Source organism: Panulirus ornatus, chromosome 73 (assembly GCF_036320965.1).
Source record: "Panulirus ornatus isolate Po-2019 chromosome 73, ASM3632096v1, whole genome shotgun sequence".
NCBI lineage: Eukaryota > Metazoa > Arthropoda > Malacostraca > Decapoda > Palinuridae > Panulirus > Panulirus ornatus.
In genome coordinates, this window is record NC_092296.1 from 10,427,312 (window position 1) to 10,452,825 (window position 25,514).

Genomic DNA, 25,514 nt, shown 5'->3' on the forward strand with positions numbered 1-25,514 from the left:
AATAAATCATATGTAAAAATTGATTTTAACTCAATACATACGATTTTATTTTTTCAACAGTGGTAGCTTAATTCTAGGTAGTTTTAACCGGGTTGTGTTGGGTCGACGGAGGTAAACATTCCCTGTACAAAATTACCCAATCTTTTTATGATATCTTGTGTTATAATCCAGTAATAACACATCCAGTCATATTTTATTTATGTGTCTTGAAGTGATTGGTTTTGTTCTTAAAATGGTGGAGTTGCCATTATGTGTAGTATTAATATTATACAACCATTTGCCCAAGAGCCGGGGTATCTCTGATGGCGCCCACCACAGCCGTGGTATCACATGTCTTATAGGTAAATTGCCGCCTCTCTCCATATCTGACATATGTTGAAATGTAAGGGTGGAAATAGGCTGATTTTCAGGGAAAGTTGTATGGTATTTATTAGTTTGCTGGCATTGGTAGGCTTAACGATATTATGCCGATAAGTGCCGTGGGTAAAATTTGAGGGACGAAGTTCATACTAAATGGTTATTTTACCTGTGGATATCTCGTCACCGTCGGGTAGAATGATATGCCTATATTTATTCTCCTTGTGCCATTTCTCAGGATTTATTTTTTCCTGGAGTTATCCGGGGTTGGGGAGCCGAAGAGAAACCTGTTACAGTTATCAAAGCCAGTTGCTTGGGGAGTAGGTATGGATGATCGCCTGTTTATCGATTAATATGTTTTTTTAAACCAACATTTCCCGGGACCTTTTAAAGTGCTAACATGTTGAAAGCCCCTAGTAAAATTTCCCTGTCATTTTTAAAGTGCCGGTAGATTGAAAGCCCCAGATGACTCCTGTTGGGCATGGCGAAGTAAAGTATAAGTTTAGCACCAAAACTCTTCTAATATGGAATTGTACAAAAATGTTATCAATGCATATCTGATACTTAGTAGGAGTGGTTTAGACTAGCTCCATATGATTGGGATTTTTTTTGCCCTACAGGTACGGATAATTGACGGAAATCTAACAGGATCACCAGTTTATTGCTGAATTTACTCCAGATTGGTAGTACAGCGTTTAGAGAATAGAATAAAATTTGTGGAGAGAGATTTGAAATGTCTTATTTCAGTCTTTAATATTACATAAGATGACTGCACTGAAGGTCATGAATGTCAGGGAATGTAGGTTTAAATGAACACGAACATGTGTGAAACTCCCATTGAAAATCAACAGAATCAAGGAGGACTTTTTTATCTAACCTCTCAATGCATCCGAAATATATGGTATCTTAATTTTAGGTATTCCATTTGAAATGTACCAGAAGTACTAAGTGTTCAGCTTCATGCTAACTGCTGGTGAATGTCAACACATCTGACCAACTGAGCAATGGGTTAGGCTATTGCTAATTCTGACAGCAAATAGCCATTGATTTTGTAGACTAAAATCGAATGCTTCAGTGTATGTAGCTGGCTATGTGAGTGATGTAGGTGCCGCTTCGTAAGGAATCATGGGGTAGGAAGACAAGGTACTGTTTATGAATTTATATACTGGTATGGTGAATATCAGGAAGATTGCTCATGTAGACTGATGACAGTCTTTTTAAAGATATTTTCTGTAACATAATTTTTGCAAGAACTTCTGACAGTGTAAGTCTTTGGGGAATATATTGAATAATTGATAGAGCTCATCAGTAATTTTCCATTTTCATTAATTTCATGATTTTATAAGGTGATAGAGCTCATCAGTAATTTTCCATTTTCATTTATTTCATGATTTCATAAGGTCTAGATTTTGTGAAAAAATATTTGGTGGATCAGACATGGGTAAAGATAAGTTTTACTTCAGTCTGGGTAAGGTATTGCTCCTGTTACATTCAGTCTGACTTGAATAGTTTTGATACCAAAACTGTATTTGTGAAGATTAAGGTTAAAGTCATGGTATTAGATTATTATAAGTAGAGATTAAAGTAAAGTTGAAGTGAGGATGTAATGTCATTATCTGGGAAAATGTACTTATTGTATACATATAAAGTTTGGTTTCTTTCATCACATTTTTGTACTTTCCAGCAGAATCAAGAAAATCACATGAGAACTGACAGAAGTCTTGCTCTGATGGATGTTTGGTGCAGTTGCCATGGTTGTCGCCACAGCTCCAGGGTACTGTAATATATATATGTCATCTCAGGAGTATGACAGCAAGATATGTATCATATAATTTCATGGTCGTCTTATTGAACTTTACCCAGAAACTGACCTATTGAAGTAATAATCCCACATCAGGAGACAGTTTTTCCAGTGCCTCTGGGCAGTACCATCTGTATCCCCTCCAAATAAAGGCAAGAAATTTTATAGTGTTGGGTTGTATGGTTTTCATTTATTAAGATATATGCAGTATGTTTAACTAGAATTTGATTGGTTCAGGCCCATTAAGAGCTCATTTTATCTTTGAATAAATTAGGTTATTGTTTAACAGGTTGAAATCCATAAATCTTAATTATTATGTCAGAAAATAGCTAATGTTTGAGTATAACTCGTTCAGTACATGTAAAGCTTTATTTCACACATTTCAATGCACATACAGATTTCACAGGTGTCATTTTTCTATAAAAAAAAGAATTTAAGTTCTTTTTTTTTCAGTAAATGATTATGATTTCTTCTGACATTACAATATCTCAGAAGCAATATGTAACAATAGAAATTTGTGTTTTCAACAAGAAAGTGTGTAAAGTGTGTTGAAAATAATTTTTCTACCTATGATAGTATGGTTAAGCCAGACAATTGAATGAGAAGCAAATTAGATCCTTAAAAATATGAATTTGCTTTTCCATAATTTTTAGTGTTTCCTTCTTTTATACTTGTTCACTATTCCAGTGTTTATGAGGTAATTCCAGGAATAGTCAGTATAGTGTAATGAATATGTGTATGATCAGAAAACTCTGTAGATAATAATTAAAAAAATATTTGCATCATCTGGCTTGATGCTTGATGTACAGTATGTCAGCTGTTTCTTGTACCATAACATATCTTATGCAGTTTTGACCCATGATGTAAAAAAGTTGTCATAATTTTCCGTACAGATTTCTAAAAAAAAATTCATAGAAAAGAATTAGAAGTTAGAAGTGATTTTCAGGAAGGATAGTAAAGTTAAAGATAAGGACAAAGGCATGCAAGGGAAAAAAATTAAAGGTGCACAGCAAGAGTTCAAGTTTAGTGTACAAGATCATTGCATGATTGAGAGCTTGTTCTACCTCTGAAGTGTGGATGCAAAGCCTTTGTTTTCCAAAGGTCAGATAGGTGAAAAATAGGGTGCAGTAGAGATGGATACTTTCCTTATTTCTTGTGTTTGCGAATTAGGGCAAGGAACAGATGATGAAAAGGCCTTGTTCACGTTCATCCAAACTCTGTCTGCCATGTGTTCAATCAAAAATGATAAATTTTGCAGGAAAATGAGCTATGCACGTCGTGTAGTTGTAACTGGACTTGGTCTAGTTACGCCTCTTGGGGTTGGAGTGCCGCACACTTGGATGGAAATTACAGCTGGTAAGGTGGCTACAACAGCACTCACTGATGCACGTTACTCTAAGGTGAGACCTTCTGAATTTTGTACATATCATAAAACTAAGAAAGTTTAGTGTACAGTAAAATGATGCTAACAGTCTCTGTGATAGGATTAAAGTCACCAAAAAACCTTGACTTGTGTCATATCCTTTTAGCTTATACTTAAATAGATATTTATTTATTTATATTTATCTTGCTTTGTCGCTGTCTCCTGCGTTAGTGAGTTAGCGCAAGGAAACAGACGAAAGAATGGCCCAACCCACCCACATACACATGTATATACATATACATCCACACACGCAAATATACATACCTATACATCTCAATGTACACATATATACACACACAGAAATATACATATATACACATGTACATAATTCATATTGTCTGCCTTTATTTATTCCCATCGCCACCCCGCCACACATGGAATAACAACCCCTTCCCCCCTCATGTGTGCGAGGTAGCGCTAGGAAAGGACAACAAAGGCCCCATTCGTTCACATTCATTCTCTAGCTGTCATGTAATAATGCACCGAAACCACAGCTCCCTTTCCACATCCAGGACCCACACAACTTTCCATGGTTTACCCCAGACGTTTCACATGCCCTGGTTCAATCCATTGACAGCACATCGACCCCGGTATACCACATCATTCCAATTCACTCTGTTCCTTGCACGCCTTTCACCCTCCTGCATGTTCAGGCCCCGATCACTCAAAATCTTTTTCACTCCATCTTTCCACCTCCAATTTGGTCTCCCACTTCTCCTTGTTCCCTCCACCTCTTGGTCAATCTTTCCTCACTCATTCTCTCCATGTGACCAAACCATTTCAAAACACCCTCTTCTTCTCAACCACACTCTTTTTATTTCCACACATCTCTCTTACCCTTACATTACTTAGTTGATCAAACCACCTCACAGCACATATTGTCCTCAAACATCTCATTTCCAGCACATCCACCCTCCTGCACACAACTCTATCCATAGCCCACGCCGCGCAACCATACAACATTGTTGGAACCACTATTCCTTCAAACATCCCCATTTTTGCTTTCGGAGATAATGTTCTCAACTTCCAAACATTCTTCAAGGCTCCCAGAATTTTTGCCCCCTCCCCCACCCTATGATTCACTTCTGCTTCCATGGCTCCATCCACTGCCAGATCCACTCCCAGATATCTAAAACACTTTACTTCCTCCAGTTTTTCTCCATTCAAACTTACCTCCCAATTGACTTGACCCTCAACCCTACTGTACCTAATAACCTTGCTCTTATTCACATTTACTCTTAACTTTCTTCTTTCACACACTTTACCAAACTCAGTCACCAGCTTCTGCAGTTTCTCACATGAATCAGCCACCAGTGCTGTATCATCAGAGAACAACTGACTCACTTCCCAAGCTTTCTCATCCACAACAGACTGAATACTTGCCCCTCTTTCCAAAACTCTTGCATTCACCTCCCTAACAACCCCATCCATAAACAAATTGAACAACCATGGAGACATCACACACCCCTGCCGCAAACCTACATTCACTGAGAACCAATCACTTCCCTCTCTTCCTACACGTACACATGCCTTACATCCTCGATAAAAACTTTTCACTGCTTCTAACAACTTGCCTCCCACACCATATATTCTTGGTACCTTCCACAGAGCATCTCTATCAACTCTATCATATGCCTTCTCCAGATCCATTAATGCTACATACAAATCCATTTGCTTTTCTGAGTATTTCTCACATACATTCTTCAAAGCAAACACCTGATCCACACATCCTCTACCACTTCCCGTATGATAAGGATGGAGAGAATCGATAATTTTCTCATATATCTCTCTATAACATGTTTATTTGTAATATTTACAATTGCATGCTTTTTAATCCATCTTGGACTGGTGGACCAGAAAAATAGTATGCCCTTATTGTGGTCTGACAAATCGAAACTCATGCATATGGTAAATTGGAGCCTGTCATTCAGATTTTTTTGGGAGCATAGGACATGTAGTAATTTTTTGATAAAACTTAAAAGGAATCAATTCCATCACCTCACAGAAAGGTAGGGTGAGGTATTTATATTTACTTATGAATGTCATATTTTCTAAGCACTTCTTTCACCATTCTTCTAAGAACAATTTTAGTAGTATAAGATTTACTAGAATTTGTCAGTAATTACTATATCTTTAAGAAAGTAACTGAAAAAAGAATATTCTTTTGGAGATAGATCAGTGGTACTTGGTTGTCTGTGGAAGTTCTGCCAAAAGAGAGGTATTTTGTCAAAAAGAATATATTAATGCTCAAGGTTCATTTGCTAGGAACTTTTCTTTTTGTTTTTTTGGTTAATTCTTCTATGTAAATGGTGTTCAATCTTTTCATGCTTTTCTTTTCCATAGTCTGAAGAAATGGCATTAACAAAGGACAATGGTAACTAGTTCAGAAATAATAAATGGTGATTGAGTGATGTATGAGGCTAAATTATTGATTACATCATAGTGATTACCTTGGATTGTCATTTGCACCTGCACTAGATGAAAGAGGGTACCGTAAATCACCCTGGCTGCTCTTGGCAAAATGAGCCTCTTTGAGTTACTTTAGTTCTGTTTGTAGCTGTGGCCTACAGGCTTGATAATCACCACAGCCTGCCATGTCAGGTATGCCTTACTTCTATTTATCCGCAGTGTTTTTAGTTTACACTAAATGCTGATCTAGAAATTCCAGATGTGAACCATGCTGTATCAGTGAATTATATGTAAAAAACTATAATTATTGGAGGATATCAGATGATAGAACTTTATGGAGACAAAAATAGAGATGATACAGTTATGGAAGGAGCTCCCCTACACATTTGATTTGTCATAGAAAATTGGTTGCGTGCCGTGTTTTTTACAGAAACATCTTGACCTCTTTTTTAGAGTCATTTATGAAGACTTCTTCAAGAACAGTCTTGGAAACCTGTTGACAAAGTTAGGTTGTATGTCAAACCTCAGTAAACTTAAAGCATGTACTTGCTACCACAAGTTTATTTTTTTTATTTATTTATTTTTTTTTTTTTTTTTTTTTTTTTTTTTTGGTCGCTGTCTCCCGCGTTTGCGAGGTAGCGCAAGGAAACAGACGAAAGAAATGGCCCAACCCACCCCCATACACATGTATATACATACGTCCACACACGCAAATATACATACCTACACAGCTTTCCATGGTATACCCCAGACGCTTCACATGCCTTCATTCAATCCACTGACAGCACGTCAACCCCGGTATACCACATCGCTCCAATTCACTCTATTCCTTGCCCTCCTTTCACCCTCCTGCATGTTCAGGCCCCGATCACACAAAATCTTTTTCTCTCCATCTTTCCACCTCCAATTTGGTCTCCCTCTTCTCCTCGTTCCCTCCACCTCTGACATATATATCCTCTTGGTCAATCTTTCCTCACTCATTCTCTCCATGTGACCAAACCATTTCAAAACACCCTCTTCTTCTCAACCACACTCTTTTTATTTCCACACATCTCTCTTACCCTTACATTACTTAGTTGATCAAACCACCTCACAGCACATATTGTCCTCAAACATCTCATTTCCAGCACATCCACCCTCCTGCACACAACTCTATCCATAGCCCACGCCGCGCAACCATACAACATTGTTGGAACCCCTATTCCTTCAAACATCCCCATTTTTGCTTTCGGAGATAATGTTCTCAACTTCCAAACATTCTTCAAGGCTCCCAGAATTTTTGCCCCCTCCCCCACCCTATGATTCACTTCTGCTTCCATGGCTCCATCCACTGCCAGATCCACTCCCAGATATCTAAAACACTTTACTTCCTCCAGTTTTTCTACATTCAAACTTACCTCCCAATTGACTTGACCCTCAACCCTACTGTACCTAATAACCTTGCTCTTATTCACATTTACTCTTAACTTTCTTCTTTCACACACTTTACCAAACTCAGTCACCAGCTTCTGCAGTTTCTCACATGAATCAGCCACCAGTGCTGTATCATCAGAGAACAACTGACTCACTTCCCAAGCTTTCTCATCCACAACAGACTGCATACTTGCCCCTCTTTCCAAAACTCTTGCATTCACCTCCCTAACAACCCCATCCATAAACAAATTGAACAACCATGGAGACATCACACACCCCTGCCGCAAACCTACATTCACTGAGAACCAATCACTTCCCTCTCTTCCTACACGTACACATGCCTTACATCCTCGATAAAAACTTTTCACTGCTTCTAACAACTTGCCTCCCACACCATATATTCTTGGTACCTTCCACAGAGCATCTCTATCAACTCTATCATATGCCTTCTCCAGATCCATTAATGCTACATACAAATCCATTTGCTTTTCTGAGTATTTCTCACATACATTCTTCAAAGCAAACACCTGATCCACACATCCTCTACCACTTCCCGTATGATAAGGATGGAGAGAATCGATAATTTTCTCATATATCTCTCTATAACATGTTTATTTGTAATATTTACAATTGCATGCTTTTTAATCCATCTTGGACTGGTGGACCAGAAAAATAGTATGCCCTTATTGTGGTCTGACAAATCGAAACTCATGCATATGGTAAATTGGAGCCTGTCATTCAGATTTTTTTGGGAGCATAGGACATGTAGTAATTTTTTGATAAAACTTAAAAGGAATCAATTCCATCACCTCACAGAAAGGTAGGGTGAGGTATTTATATTTACTTATGAATGTCATATTTTCTAAGCACTTCTTTCACCATTCTTCTAAGAACAATTTTAGTAGTATAAGATTTACTAGAATTTGTCAGTAATTACTATATCTTTAAGAAAGTAACTGAAAAAAGAATATTCTTTTGGAGATAGATCAGTGGTACTTGGTTGTCTGTGGAAGTTCTGCCAAAAGAGAGGTATTTTGTCAAAAAGAATATATTAATGCTCAAGGTTCATTTGCTAGGAACTTTTCTTTTTGTTTTTTTGGTTAATTCTTCTATGTAAATGGTGTTCAATCTTTTCATGCTTTTCTTTTCCATAGTCTGAAGAAATGGCATTAACAAAGGACAATGGTAACTAGTTCAGAAATAATAAATGGTGATTGAGTGATGTATGAGGCTAAATTATTGATTACATCATAGTGATTACCTTGGATTGTCATTTGCACCTGCACTAGATGAAAGAGGGTACCGTAAATCACCCTGGCTGCTCTTGGCAAAATGAGCCTCTTTGAGTTACTTTAGTTCTGTTTGTAGCTGTGGCCTACAGGCTTGATAATCACCACAGCCTGCCATGTCAGGTATGCCTTACTTCTATTTATCCGCAGTGTTTTTAGTTTACACTAAATGCTGATCTAGAAATTCCAGATGTGAACCATGCTGTATCAGTGAATTATATGTAAAAAACTATAATTATTGGAGGATATCAGATGATAGAACTTTATGGAGACAAAAATAGAGATGATACAGTTATGGAAGGAGCTCCCCTACACATTTGATTTGTCATAGAAAATTGGTTGCGTGCCGTGTTTTTTACAGAAACATCTTGACCTCTTTTTTAGAGTCATTTATGAAGACTTCTTCAAGAACAGTCTTGGAAACCTGTTGACAAAGTTAGGTTGTATGTCAAACCTCAGTAAACTTAAAGCATGTACTTGCTACCACAAGTTTATTTTTTTTATTTATTTATTTTTTTTTTTTTTTTTTTTTTTTTTTTTTTTTTGGTCGCTGTCTCCCGCGTTTGCGAGGTAGCGCAAGGAAACAGACGAAAGAAATGGCCCAACCCACCCCCATACACATGTATATACATACGTCCACACACGCAAATATACATACCTACACAGCTTTCCATGGTATACCCCAGACGCTTCACATGCCTTCATTCAATCCACTGACAGCACGTCAACCCCGGTATACCACATCGCTCCAATTCACTCTATTCCTTGCCCTCCTTTCACCCTCCTGCATGTTCAGGCCCCGATCACACAAAATCTTTTTCTCTCCATCTTTCCACCTCCAATTTGGTCTCCCTCTTCTCCTCGTTCCCTCCACCTCTGACATATATATCCTCTTGGTCAATCTTTCCTCACTCATTCTCTCCATGTGACCAAACCATTTCAAAACACCCTCTTCTTCTCAACCACACTCTTTTTATTTCCACACATCTCTCTTACCCTTACATTACTTAGTTGATCAAACCACCTCACAGCACATATTGTCCTCAAACATCTCATTTCCAGCACATCCACCCTCCTGCACACAACTCTATCCATAGCCCACGCTGCGCAACCATACAACATTGTTGGAACCCCTATTCCTTCAAACATCCCCATTTTTGCTTTCGGAGATAATGTTCTCAACTTCCAAACATTCTTCAAGGCTCCCAGAATTTTTGCCCCCTCCCCCACCCTATGATTCACTTCTGCTTCCATGGCTCCATCCACTGCCAGATCCACTCCCAGATATCTAAAACACTTTACTTCCTCCAGTTTTTCTCCATTCAAACTTACCTCCCAATTGACTTGACCCTCAACCCTACTGTACCTAATAACCTTGCTCTTATTCACATTTACTCTTAACTTTCTTCTTTCACACACTTTACCAAACTCAGTCACCAGCTTCTGCAGTTTCTCACATGAATCAGCCACCAGTGCTGTATCATCAGAGAACAACTGACTCACTTCCCAAGCTTTCTCATCCACAACAGACTGCATACTTGCCCCTCTTTCCAAAACTCTTGCATTCACCTCCCTAACAACCCCATCCATAAACAAATTGAACAACCATGGAGACATCACACACCCCTGCCGCAAACCTACATTCACTGAGAACCAATCACTTCCCTCTCTTCCTACACGTACACATGCCTTACATCCTCGATAAAAACTTTTCACTGCTTCTAACAACTTGCCTCCCACACCATATATTCTTGGTACCTTCCACAGAGCATCTCTATCAACTCTATCATATGCCTTCTCCAGATCCATTAATGCTACATACAAATCCATTTGCTTTTCTGAGTATTTCTCACATACATTCTTCAAAGCAAACACCTGATCCACACATCCTCTACCACTTCCCGTATGATAAGGATGGAGAGAATCGATAATTTTCTCATATATCTCTCTATAACATGTTTATTTGTAATATTTACAATTGCATGCTTTTTAATCCATCTTGGACTGGTGGACCAGAAAAATAGTATGCCCTTATTGTGGTCTGACAAATCGAAACTCATGCATATGGTAAATTGGAGCCTGTCATTCAGATTTTTTTGGGAGCATAGGACATGTAGTAATTTTTTGATAAAACTTAAAAGGAATCAATTCCATCACCTCACAGAAAGGTAGGGTGAGGTATTTATATTTACTTATGAATGTCATATTTTCTAAGCACTTCTTTCACCATTCTTCTAAGAACAATTTTAGTAGTATAAGATTTACTAGAATTTGTCAGTAATTACTATATCTTTAAGAAAGTAACTGAAAAAAGAATATTCTTTTGGAGATAGATCAGTGGTACTTGGTTGTCTGTGGAAGTTCTGCCAAAAGAGAGGTATTTTGTCAAAAAGAATATATTAATGCTCAAGGTTCATTTGCTAGGAACTTTTCTTTTTGTTTTTTTGGTTAATTCTTCTATGTAAATGGTGTTCAATCTTTTCATGCTTTTCTTTTCCATAGTCTGAAGAAATGGCATTAACAAAGGACAATGGTAACTAGTTCAGAAATAATAAATGGTGATTGAGTGATGTATGAGGCTAAATTATTGATTACATCATAGTGATTACCTTGGATTGTCATTTGCACCTGCACTAGATGAAAGAGGGTACCGTAAATCACCCTGGCTGCTCTTGGCAAAATGAGCCTCTTTGAGTTACTTTAGTTCTGTTTGTAGCTGTGGCCTACAGGCTTGATAATCACCACAGCCTGCCATGTCAGGTATGCCTTACTTCTATTTATCCGCAGTGTTTTTAGTTTACACTAAATGCTGATCTAGAAATTCCAGATGTGAACCATGCTGTATCAGTGAATTATATGTAAAAAACTATAATTATTGGAGGATATCAGATGATAGAACTTTATGGAGACAAAAATAGAGATGATACAGTTATGGAAGGAGCTCCCCTACACATTTGATTTGTCATAGAAAATTGGTTGCGTGCCGTGTTTTTTACAGAAACATCTTGACCTCTTTTTTAGAGTCATTTATGAAGACTTCTTCAAGAACAGTCTTGGAAACCTGTTGACAAAGTTAGGTTGTATGTCAAACCTCAGTAAACTTAAAGCATGTACTTGCTACCACAAGTTTATTTTTTTTATTTATTTTTTTTTTTTTTTTTTTTTTTTTTTTTTTTTTTGGTCGCTGTCTCCCGCGTTTGCGAGGTAGCGCAAGGAAACAGACGAAAGAAATGGCCCAACCCACCCCCATACACATGTATATACATACGTCCACACACGCAAATATACATACCTACACAGCTTTCCATGGTATACCCCAGACGCTTCACATGCCTTCATTCAATCCACTGACAGCACGTCAACCCCGGTATACCACATCGCTCCAATTCACTCTATTCCTTGCCCTCCTTTCACCCTCCTGCATGTTCAGGCCCCGATCACACAAAATCTTTTTCTCTCCATCTTTCCACCTCCAATTTGGTCTCCCTCTTCTCCTCGTTCCCTCCACCTCCGACACATATATCCTCTTGGTCAATCTTTCCTCACTCATTCTCTCCATGTGACCAAACCATTTCAAAACACCCTCTTCTGCTCTCTCAACCACGCTCTTTTTATTTCCACACATCTCTCGTACCCTTACGTTACTTACTCGATCAAACCACCTCACACCACACATTGTCCTCAAACATCTCATTTCCAGCACATCCATCCTCCTGCGCACAACTCTATCCATAGTCCACGCCTCGCAACCATACAACATTGTTGGAACCACTATTCCTTCAAACATACCCATTTTTGCTTTCCGAGATAATGTTCTCGACTTCCACACATTTTTCAAGGCTCCCAGAATTTTCGCCCCCTCCCCCACCCTATGATCCACTTCCGCTTCCATGGTTCCATCCGCTGCCAGATCCACTCCCAGATATCTAAAACACTTCACTTCCTCCAGTTTTTCTCCATTCAAACTCACCTCCCAATTGACTTGACCCTCAACCCTACTGTACCTAATAACCTTGCTCTTATTCACATTTACTCTTAACTTTCTTCTTTCACACACTTTACCAAACTCAGTCACCAGCTTCTGCAGTTTCTCACATGAATCAGCCACCAGCGCTGTATCATCAGCGAACAACAACTGACTCACTTCCCAAGCTCTCTCATCCCCAACAGACTTCATACTTGCCCCTCTTTCCAAAACTCTTGCATTCACCTCCCTAACAACCCCATCCATAAACAAATTAAACAACCATGGAGACATCACACACCCCTGCCGCAAACCTACATTCACTGAGAACCAATCACTTTCCTCTCTTCCTACACGTACACATGCCTTACATCCTCGATAAAAACTTTTCACTGCTTCTAATAACTTGCCTCCCACACCATATATTCTTAATACCTTCCACAGAGCATCTCTATCAACTCTATCATATGCCTTCTCCAGATCCATAAATGCTACATACAAATCCATTTGCTTTTCTAAGTATTTCTCACATACATTCTTCAAAGCAAACACCTGATCCACACATCCTCTACCACTTCTGAAACCACACTGCTCTTCCCCAATCTGATGCTCTGTACATGCCTTCACCCTCTCAATCAATACCCTCCCATATACTTCATTAATTTACTTTGGATACTTTGCAGACAAGCAAACCACTGTTCTAAGTACATGGTAAGGTCCCAGTGCCTGTCACATATTGTTATCATTCTAACACCCAAATAACTGAAATTCAAACCACTTCAACATCCTGTACATACTTGTTTGCCATTTCCCTTGTAAGAGAGGTAGCACGAGGAACAGACAAAATGTCCTTATTCACTCATGTCCCATCTCTAGCTGTTATTTTTAATGCAATGAAACCACAACCCCTTATCCACACCAGGCCCTACAGGCCTTTCTGTGTAATAAACAATATTCTTTAATCATCAAAAGTCATGTTGGGATTATCTCTCTACAACTGCATCATCCCTGTTCCTGAAACATACTTTTTAGCACTTCAGTATGCACATCATTTAGTTATGAAATTTTTTTCTGGTACTCGTCTTTTATTTTAATGCTTGTACATCGTACTTTACTACAGAAGGAAAGAATAGAAAAATGAATAAGAGGCATTGGCCACAACCATGCTATCCTTGGATGATAACCTGAATGTCCACCCAAAAAATTCAAGTCGTCAGAGTGATGGCAAATTGCACAGCTCATTGATGTAAGCTGCTGATGTGTAAAGGAACCAGCTTTGTAGAGTATAGCATTGTTTAGATAATTTTTGGGAAGATGGAAAATTAGACAATTTGATTAAAAATTTTTATGATAAATTAGGGGAAAATTTCTTGCTGTTTTTTTGAATTTGTTGGAAAACAGCGAGTACAAATGTTAGGTTTTTTTTAGGTTTAGGTTTTAGTTCAAAATTTTCTCCTAGCTGAGATTTTTTAATGCATATATGTTTTTACCCCATTTAGTGGGCTTAGTCACTTTCATGTGGGAAAAAATTTTTTTTTTGGGGGAAAGGTACATTCCTTTTTAGCATCTTTAACCCCCAAAACAGTCCCTGTTGGAAACTTCTTCCCCACAACCCTAAGTACCCCCTGTGGGGTGACCCCTCATTTTGGCCTTTTTTGGGACATAGTTGCCAAGAATTTTTATATTGATTAGGAAATATTTCCCTCACCATTCCTCCATGTCCCAAACCATTTCAAAACACCCCTTCGCTCTCTCAACCACGCTCTTTTTTTTTCCACACATCTCTCTACCCTTACTTACTTACTCGATCAAACCACCTCACACCACACATTGTCCTCAAAACATCTCATTTCCGCACATCCACCCTCCTGCCACACTCACCCATAGCCCACGCCTCGCAACCATACAACATTTTTGGGAAACCCACTTTTCCTTCAAACATACCCATTTTTGCTTTCCGAGATAATGTTCTCACTTCCACACATTTTTAAAGGCTCCCAAATTTTTTCCCCCCTCCCCCCCCCTATGACCCATTTCCCTTCCAGGTTCCATCCGCTGCCCAGATCCACTCCCAATATCTAAAACACTTCACTTCCCCCCAGTTTTTCTCCATTCAAACTCACCTCCCAATTGACTTGACCCTCAACCCTACTGGACCTAAAACCCCTTCTCTTATTTACATTTCTCTTACTTTCTTCTTTTCACAACCCCTTTTTCCAAACTCATCACCAGCTTCTGCAGTTTCTCACATGAATCCCACCAGCGCTGTATCATCAGCGAACAACAACTGACCCTTCCCCAAGCTCTCCCCACCCCAACAACTTCATACTTGCCCCTCTTTCCAAAACTCTTGCATTACCCCCCTAACAACCCCACCATAAACAAATTAAACAACCATGGAGACAAAAACACACCCCCGCCGCAAACCTACATTCACTAAACCAATCACTTTCCCCCCTTTCCCACACTACACATCCTTACATCCCAAAAAAACTTTTCACTGCTTTTAAAATTTTCCTCCCACACCTATATTTAATACCTTCCACAGAGCATCTCTAACAACTCTATCATATGCCTTTTCCAATCCAAAATGCACAAAAAATCCATTTGCTTTTTTAAGCAATGAAACCAAAACCCCTTTTCCAAAAACCGGGCCCTACAGGCCTTTTTTGTAAAAAAAATATTCTTTAATCATCAAAAGTCATGTTGGGTTTATCTTTACAACGCATCACCCGTTCCTGAAACTACTTTTTAGCATTTCAGTATGCACATCATTTAGTTATAAAAATTTTTTTCTGGTACTCGTCTTTTATTTTAATGCTTGTAATGTACTTTACTACAGAAGGAAAAATAGAAAAATGAAAAGAGGCTTTGGGCCAAAAACCATGCTACCTTTGGGATGAAAAATAAATGTCCCCCCAAAAAATTCAAGTCGTCAGAGTGATGGAAATTGCACAGCTCATTGATGTAAGCTGCTGATGGAAAAAGGAAACCCAGCTTTGTAGAGTATAGTTTTTTTTAGATATTATTGGGAAGAGGGAAAGTTAACAATTTTTTTAAATTTTGATATGAACTTAGTGAACATTTCTTGCTGTGTTTTTTGAATTTTTTGGAAAACGCTGAGTCAAATGTTAGGTTTTGTTGGGTTTGGGTTTATAGTTCAAATTTTTCTCCTAGCTGAGTTTTTTGAATGATATATGTATTACACTTTTAGTGCTTAGTCACTTGAGTGATTTTGTCTTTGAATGGATACATTCTTGTTAGCATCTTAACTCAAACAGACATGTTTGGGAAAATTCTTCCTTACACCAAAAAACCCCCTTTTGGGTGTGACATCATAGGCTTTTTGGCACATATTTTCCAAGATTTTTATATTGATTAGGAAAAATAAGTTTTTCAAGTGTTATAACATAGAGTGCTGAATGAAAGGGAAATTTTAAATTTATTTCTATTATCAAGCAAAGATTTTTTTTTTTTTTTTTTTTTTTTTGGTCGCTGTCTCCCGCGTTTGCGAGGTAGCGCAAGGAAACAGACGAAAGAAATGGCCCAACCCACCCCCATACACATGTATATACATACGTCCACACACGCAAATATACATACCTACACAGCTTTCCATGGTATACCCCAGACGCTTCACATGCCTTCATTCAATCCACTGACAGCACGTCAACCCCGGTATACCACATCGCTCCAATTCACTCTATTCCTTGCCCTCCTTTCACCCTCCTGCATGTTCAGGCCCCGATCACACAAAATCTTTTTCTCTCCATCTTTCCACCTCCAATTTGGTCTCCCTCTTCTCCTCGTTCCCTCCACCTCCGACACATATATCCTCTTGGTCAATCTTTCCTCACTCATTCTCTCCATGTGACCAAACCATTTCAAAACACCCTCTTCTGCTCTCTCAACCACGCTCTTTTTATTTCCACACATCTCTCGTACCCTTACGTTACTTACTCGATCAAACCACCTCACACCACACATTGTCCTCAAACATCTCATTTCCAGCACATCCATCCTCCTGCGCACAACTCTATCCATAGTCCACGCCTCGCAACCATACAACATTGTTGGAACCACTATTCCTTCAAACATACCCATTTTTGCTTTCCGAGATAATGTTCTCGACTTCCACACATTTTTCAAGGCTCCCAGAATTTTCGCCCCCTCCCCCACCCTATGATCCACTTCCGCTTCCATGGTTCCATCCGCTGCCAGATCCACTCCCAGATATCTAAAACACTTCACTTCCTCCAGTTTTTCTCCATTCAAACTCACCTCCCAATTGACTTGACCCTCAACCCTACTGTACCTAATAACCTTGCTCTTATTCACATTTACTCTTAACTTTCTTCTTTCACACACTTTACCAAACTCAGTCACCAGCTTCTGCAGTTTCTCACATGAATCAGCCACCAGCGCTGTATCATCAGCGAACAACAACTGACTCACTTCCCAAGCTCTCTCATCCCCAACAGACTTCATACTTGCCCCTCTTTCCAAAACTCTTGCATTCACCTCCCTAACAACCCCATCCATAAACAAATTAAACAACCATGGAGACATCACACACCCCTGCCGCAAACCTACATTCACTGAGAACCAATCACTTTCCTCTCTTCCTACACGTACACATGCCTTACATCCTCGATAAAAACTTTTCACTGCTTCTAATAACTTGCCTCCCACACCATATATTCTTAATACCTTCCACAGAGCATCTCTATCAACTCTATCATATGCCTTCTCCAGATCCATAAATGCTACATACAAATCCATTTGCTTTTCTAAGTATTTCTCACATACATTCTTCAAAGCAAACACCTGATCCACACATCCTCTACCACTTCTGAAACCACACTGCTCTTCCCCAATCTGATGCTCTGTACATGCCTTCACCCTCTCAATCAATACCCTCCCATATACTTCATTAATTTACTTTGGATACTTTGCAGACAAGCAAACCACTGTTCTAAGTACATGGTAAGGTCCCAGTGCCTGTCACATATTGTTATCATTCTAACACCCAAATAACTGAAATTCAAACCACTTCAACATCCTGTACATACTTGTTTGCCATTTCCCTTGTAAGAGAGGTAGCACGAGGAACAGACAAAATGTCCTTATTCACTCATGTCCCATCTCTAGCTGTTATTTTTAATGCAATGAAACCACAACCCCTTATCCACACCAGGCCCTACAGGCCTTTCTGTGTAATAAACAATATTCTTTAATCATCAAAAGTCATGTTGGGATTATCTCTCTACAACTGCATCATCCCTGTTCCTGAAACATACTTTTTAGCACTTCAGTATGCACATCATTTAGTTATGAAATTTTTTTCTGGTACTCGTCTTTTATTTTAATGCTTGTACATCGTACTTTACTACAGAAGGAAAGAATAGAAAAATGAATAAGAGGCATTGGCCACAACCATGCTATCCTTGGATGATAACCTGAATGTCCACCCAAAAAATTCAAGTCGTCAGAGTGATGGCAAATTGCACAGCTCATTGATGTAAGCTGCTGATGTGTAAAGGAACCAGCTTTGTAGAGTATAGCATTGTTTAGATATTATTGGGAAGATGGAAAGTTAGACAATTTGATTAATTTTGATATGATACTTAGTGAACATTTCTTGCTGTGTTTTTTGAATTTGTTGGATAAACAGCTGAGTACAAATGTTAGGTTTTGTTAGGTTTAGGTTATAGTTCAAATTTTTCTCCTAGCTGAGATTTTTGAATGCATATATGTATTACACATTTAGTGTCTTAGTCACTTGCATGTGTATGTTTGTCTTTGAATGGATACATTCTTGTTAGCATCTTAACTCAAGACAGTACATGTTGGAAACTTCTTCCTTACACCATAAGTACCCCTGTGGATGTGACACTCATTAGGCTTTTTGGCACATAGTTGCCAAGATTTGTATATTGATTAGGAAATATAAGTTTTTCAAGTGTTATAACATAGAGTGCTGAATGAAAGGAAATTCAAATTTATTACATATTATCAAGCAAAGATTTTTTTTTTTTTTTTTTTTTTTTTTATCGCTGTCTCCCGCGTTTGCGAGGTAGCGCAAGGAAACAGACGAAAGAAATGGCCCAACCCCCCCCCCATACACATGTACATACGTCCACACACGCAAATATACATACCTACACAGCTTTCCATGGTTTACCCCAGACGCTTCACATGCCTTGATTCAATCCACTGACAGCACGTCAACCCCTGTATACCACATTGCTCCAATTCACTCTATTCCTTGCCCTCCTTTCACCCTCCTGCATGTTCAGGCCCCGATCACACAAAATCTTTTTCACTCCATCTTTCCACCTCCAATTTGGTCTCCCTCTTCTCCTCGTTCCCTCCACCTCTGACACATATATCCTCTTGGTCAATCTTTCCTCACTCATTCTCTCCATGTGCCCAAACCATTTCAAAACACCCTCTTCTGCTCTCTCAACCACGCTCTTTTTATTTCCACACATCTCTCTTACCCTTACGTTACTTACTCGATCAAACCACCTCACACCACACATTGTCCTCAGACATCTCATTTCCAGCACATCCATCCTCCTGCGCACATCTCTATCCATAGCCCACGCCTCGCAACCATACAACATTGTTGGAACCACTATTCCTTCAAACATACCCATTTTTGCTTTCCGAGATAATGTTCTCAACTTCCACACATTTTTCAAGGCTCCCAAAATTTTCGCCCCCTCCCCCACCCTATGATCCACTTCCGCTTCCATGGTTCCATCCGCTGACAGATCCACTCCCAGATATCTAAAACACTTCACTTCCTCCAGTTTTTCTCCATTCAAACTCACCTCCCAATTGACTTGACCCTCACCCCTACTGTACCTAATAACCTTGCTCTTATTCACATTTACTCTTAACTTTCTTCTTCCACACACTTTACCAAACTCAGTCACCAGCTTCTGCAGTTTCTCACATGAATCAGCCACCAGCGCTGTATCATCAGCGAACAACAACTGACTCACTTCCCAAGCTCTCTCATCCCCAACAGACTTCATACTTGCCCCTCTTTCCAGGACTCTTGCATTTACCTCCCTAACAACCCCACCCATAAACAAATTAAACAACCATGGAGACATCACACACCCCTGCCGCAAACCTACATTCACTGAGAACCAATCACTTTCCTCTCTTCCTACACGTACACATGCCTTACATCCTCGATAAAAACTTTTCACTGCTTCTAACAATTTGCCTCCCACACCATATATTCTTAATACCTTCCACAGAGCATCTCTATCAACTCTATCATATGCCTTCTCCAGATCCATAAATGCTACATACAAATCCATTTGCTTTTCTAAGTATTATAAATATTGCAAAATTGGTTATGCCGTTAATTATTTCACATTTAACTCTTGAAGGGATATTTGGTAATGCAGGTGCCTAGTATATTCATGTAAGGCCCTTCAGTGTAACAGCTCATTCATATATTGCTTTGTTCAGATCACTGGTACTTAGCTGAGAGTATATCATAGGGTGTCTAGGTCAGTAATAGCATTGTCTTTGATTGTCCCTGCCTTCACTTGTAGATGACTCTCTTGAGGTATCCTGTCCATCAGCTTTTGGTAATGGGAGTTATCTTTAGTAGTCCTCAACACTCAGACAAGGATCCCTTATCAGTTCTGGCCACCAATATTCTTTAGTATTTTTAGTTTATATTTCCTCCAAAATGCAACTGTGGTAATTTATGCCACCAGTAGCTGTCTTTTTTTTTCTCTCTTTTTTTTTACATGGTTATTGTGATTTGCACTGATTATCAGTTCTTAATCACTGGCTTGGGCTTTGAAGGCTACCATTACAAAACAGTTACTTTTGGTGTCCTGGTTACTGACATTCAACTAAAAGTCACTGTATTTTAGTTTTTCTGTTTAAAAGGGTTATCTTAGAATTGTTTTGACTGACAGTATGTCTTTAGATTATTATCATTTTGAATTACAGAGAATGCCGTAAGGTTCTTTATCTTTCAGATGCCATGTCGCATAGCTGCCACTGTTCCGCGAGGAGATGGAGAAGGAGAACTAGACATATCATCATATTTTAATTCAAGTGAAATGCGTACCATGACTCATGCAGTCTCATATGCATTGGTGGCAGCTCAGGAGGCCATAGAGGATGCAAAGTGGAAGCCAGATGACTCAAAAGAAAGGGAGCAGACAGGGGTAGCTGTGGGTACAGGAATGGTGGACTTGGATGATGTATTAGCCACTGGTCAATGCCTCCAGCAGAAGTATAGTAAAGTTAGCCCTTATTTTGTTCCCAGGATTCTGGCCAATATGGCAGCTGGACAAATTAGCATGAAATATACTTTTCAAGGCCCTAACCATAGTGTCTCAACAGCCTGTGCCACAGGAGCTCATGCTGTTGGGGATGCCTTCCGATTTATCAAGCATGGTGATGCAGATGTAATGGTTTGTGGAGGTACAGAGGCCAGTATACATCCCTTAGGTATTGCAGGCTTTTGTCGACTCAGAGCACTAGCCACCAGGTTCAACGATTGTCCAGAAAGAGCTTCACGACCTTTTGATCTCCAGCGTGAAGGATTTGTGATGGGTGAAGGTGCTGGAATGTTAATCCTGGAGGAATATGAGCATGCCAGAAGACGTGGAGCAAACATTTACGGGGAAATCTTAGGGTACGGATTGTCTGGAGATGCTTACCATTATACGGCACCAAGGGAGGATGGTAAGGGAGCAGTTAGAGCTATGGCACGAGCCATTGAAGAAGCACAAGTGATGCCTGAGGATATACAATACATAAATGCTCATGCAACCTCTACACCATTAGGAGATGCTATTGAGGTTCAAGCAATAAAGTCTGTATTTAAGAATCATGCTCAAAATATCCATGTGTCATCCACAAAAGGTGCAACTGGGCACCTGCTTGGAGCTGCAGGAGCTGTGGAGACTGTTTTTACTGTTCTAGCCTGCCATGCTGGTTACATACCTCCCACAGCTAACCTAGAGGATCCTGAACCAGGTTTAGATTTAGATTTTGTTCCTCAGGAAGCCAAAGCTTGGTTGCATGCTTCAGATAGAAGGATTGCCCTTACAAATTCTTTTGGATTTGGTGGCACAAATGCTTGTTTGTGCATAGGGTCTTGTGATTAGATTATCAGGGTTTAGTAGAATATGTGTATAAAGTTAATAAAGAGATTTGTACCAACTTCGTATTGTTCTGTCCCTGATATGAGAAGTGAGGCTTGGCTGTTATCCTTTTTTCCCCACTATAGTGAGTAAGTATCATGAATAAACCTATGAATATCTATTTATTTATTGTTTGATACATTAGTTATATTTTTTAAGTAGTTTGTGATAGTTTTTCTGAATCCTAATGAAGCATTCTTTTTGCTTCTTTGATGTATTTAAATCCTCAGCATAGATGATGCAGCATGTAATGTCATGTTTGTTTTTACCTATTTTTTTATTTTCTCTTTTTAGTATAATCATTAGTGTGTTGGGAAGAGGTCAACTGTATCTTAAGGGACTGCACTCAGATTGACCTTTTCCTCGGTGAACAGTGAAGTGACTCCATGGGAGAGTTAGATATACTTGTACCAAACACATGACCTCTCAGAGGTCAGGGTATCATGTACCCATTATCCTTAAAGAATTGTTATCTAAGATCTCACTAGTCATAATTTAAGTAGCATTGACTCTCTTTAGCAGTGTAGATTACTGGTATGTACAAAATTACCCATTTCCCATGTGGATTTCATATATGTTTGCACACTCCAAGTGGTTGACCTATACACCTGAGAATGTACTTCTGAAATGGTGAGTCAGATTATCACACAGACAACCCTATTCCTTGAATGATAACTTTCTTGGCTATTGTTAGAGAACCAGCAGACCCCCTCAGGTAAGACTATGTATATATCTCTTGACTTCACATGTCAGGCATATAGAGATTTACTGCTGTAGCTGTATAGTGTACAAAGTGATTGTTCACTTCATGTTTCTCTTAGGAAAGAAGGTACGAGATACTCAGTGATACTGTCTTTGTCTGAGATCCTCAAATTTTTTAGGGGATTGATTGTTTTAATGCCTTTACATGCAGACAATGGAAATTGACCTCAATCTTAGTATGAAACATTTTTATGCATAGATAGATTCAGTGACTTCATGGGCTATGTAGGCCATCCAAAGGATGTTTTCAACATGCTTCAGTTTACTAGTGGCCACATTGCACAGTGTACACAAGCTTCAGGAGATTTGCTAGCAACATGTACAAGCTTTACAAGATTCAGTTGAATTTACATTTGCTGTCAGATATTTTTGATGACTAGAATAATACTGCTATTATTTTGTGAGAAAATGAAGTTTTTGCTTTGCAATTGTTCCTGGATATCAAAGGCATTGTAGAAATACAGTACACTGTAGGTTAATATTCATATGATGTGAGGGTCCCTTTTATTTTCAGGTATTGTAATGCAGTGCAATTGGTTTTTACTAAGTTTTGCATTCTGCACTCTAACTCAAGAGGTGTAGGTTCAATCCAGCATCTGGATAGAGTTAGTCGCCTTTGTTTGCAGTGTTTGTGTGAAAGGTTAGTGATACCTGTTACATTATACTTTGTCTTAGCGAGCTAATATCACATGTACACTTGCAACCCCAATTTAAGAGGAAGATTGCAAAAACAATTTAAATTTCAGCTTTATTTTGATATTTGTGCCCCCTTGATTTTTGTTATTCTTGTAATGCACCTGACATTAAATCTAAAGCAATCTCTTATCAACTCTCTCAATCTCTCCTTTGTATATGACCCACTTTTCCTGTCCTACATTGTTGTTTTTTCGTCTTTCTGTAAATATTTCTTAATGTTTTCCTTCCCAGAACTGGCTGCTTGCATGCCTCCACTATTTACTAGACTGTGCAGTACTCTGCAGGCTATTTAGCACATGAATACTGCATTTATTTTGCCTTTTTTTTGTGTGTGTGTGATTTGCATGAGGGATGATTATGACTGGAGACTTAGATACAAAAGAAAGTGCCTTAAGGATAATTTCATTTACCATCGATTATCGTAAAGTTAACTGAAGCGATAGAATGAATTCTAGATTGGAATTACGTCATTGTATTGTTAGATGTGGGTGATACGTGGAAATTACAGATGAATTCATGTGTTCAGTGAGTTCTAAGTGAAAGCACTTTAAGTGTATGTGATCTTTATTTCTTATGATTTTTTAATTATGGAAGATTTTGTATTGGATTAAAAGCTGCAGTAAATATGATTGATTATTATTAATGTTTGTGATGCTGCAGTCAAAACAGTATTAATTATTAATGATGTTCGTGATGCTGCAGTCAATACAGTTAAATACTTCGTGATTATATTCAATTTTTATGCGTGTTGATTCATTTCCAGTATATCTTTTTGGTGTTGAAATGGAATGTTACAAGACATTTTTAAACTATCACCTTTTCACTTCACAAGATAACAGTATACAGTAGTAATGGAAACCACAGCATTGTTTCTTTATCAACCATATATGTTTACCTCTAGAATCGTTGATAAATGATTGACAGTCCCATTTCATATAATGAACGCTGATTAGTCTCTACCTAAGTTTTAAGCAGTGTGTATTAGATTCACTGGCTACTGACCGCTTGTTTTCCTATTAAGCCAGATATCATCACAACACAACTATATGGTATTTAAAAGAAATCTGCAGAGGTTTGTGTGTGAACATGATTGACTACTGATGGTATAAGTCATTTGCCTCATGTAATGGGGTACGTTGATAGGCAGTTGTAGAAGGAACAGATCCCACCCAATGAAACTGGTTAGATAATGATGGGATTTTGTCCTCTATGTAATATGATTTTAGATAAACATGCAAGGAGAATCAGCTTTGCTGTGATGTCCAGTGAGATGTTGCCATGGAAATTTCACGGGTTTAATCATATTTATGCAAAGAAACATACAAAAAAAATACCGTTTACTGTTAAGGGATGAATTGCGAGAAACAGATAATAAGGTACTGGTTTCACAATCAAATGATCGTATTCATCATTCAGCAAATGAGGTGATCGCATTTATTAGCATTCAGATAATTAAGGGACTGCAGTTATGGGCATACAGCCAACCAAGCGATGTCAGTCATCGCCATTAAACCAATCAAGTGATGGCCTTCATCGACATTCAGCCAATCAAGTGATCGCAATTATCGGCATACATACATTGAAACGACCGCAATCATAGCCATTCGGCCAATCAAATGACCGCAGTTTTCGGCGTACAGTCAGAGACCGCAATTATCGGCTTTCGACCAGCTAATTGACCGTGTCTTGTCTTAAGTAGCGACGGGATAAGTTAAGCAATGATAGCCGGTGCAGCCAGAGCGTGTATAGCATTTAGAATTATCCCCAACACCTGAGGGTCTTCAGGCTTTTTTTTTTTTTATGTATTTACAATTTGATCTTACTGGCCTTAATGACCCTGGCAAATCAGTAGGCTGAGAGCCCAAATAATAAGTTATCAGAAATTCCTTCGCCATTTTTAGATGTAATGTTTCGTTTTCGATTCCTGCTCTTGCACTTGGTGACCGGAGAATAAACAGTGAAATGATTAGAGACACGTATTTGATGCCTAAATTTAAGAAAGAGATAGGAACATTTACTTGATAGCCTCTCTTTCACAGGGAGGAACAGCCTTTGTATTCTCCTGATTATTCAGTTCCGGCAGTGGTGTCCCTCACTGTAGCGATGATGGGTCTGCTTAAAAAGCAAGCTATGCTCTTCCCTGTATGCAAATATTAGTCATCCATTTGGTTATTGTGTGTCAGTAAAACAATAATCGTTCTTAGAT

At 38.8% G+C, this 25,514-nt stretch overlaps 1 protein-coding gene across 3 annotated transcripts; it reads left to right on the forward strand.

The window, feature by feature from the left end:
- Nucleotides 1-76: 76 nt before the first annotated feature.
- On the forward strand, nucleotides 77-21,870 carry LOC139748163 (3-oxoacyl-[acyl-carrier-protein] synthase, mitochondrial). Of its 3 annotated transcripts, none has more exons than XM_071660876.1 (4): nucleotides 77-341; nucleotides 2,042-2,310; nucleotides 3,417-3,558; nucleotides 20,675-21,870. In XM_071660876.1, the coding sequence occupies exons 3-4, from the start codon at nucleotides 3,421-3,423 to the stop codon at nucleotides 21,812-21,814; spliced, it is 1,278 nt and encodes a 425-aa protein (XP_071516977.1). In that variant the 5' UTR covers nucleotides 77-341; nucleotides 2,042-2,310; nucleotides 3,417-3,420; the 3' UTR covers nucleotides 21,815-21,870. The 3 variants fall into 3 exon arrangements, with proteins under 3 accessions (XP_071516977.1, XP_071516978.1, XP_071516979.1); XM_071660877.1 differs by having other exon boundaries at nucleotides 88-111; XM_071660878.1 differs by having other exon boundaries at nucleotides 90-111; nucleotides 2,045-2,310.
- Nucleotides 21,871-25,514: the final 3,644 nt, after the last annotated feature.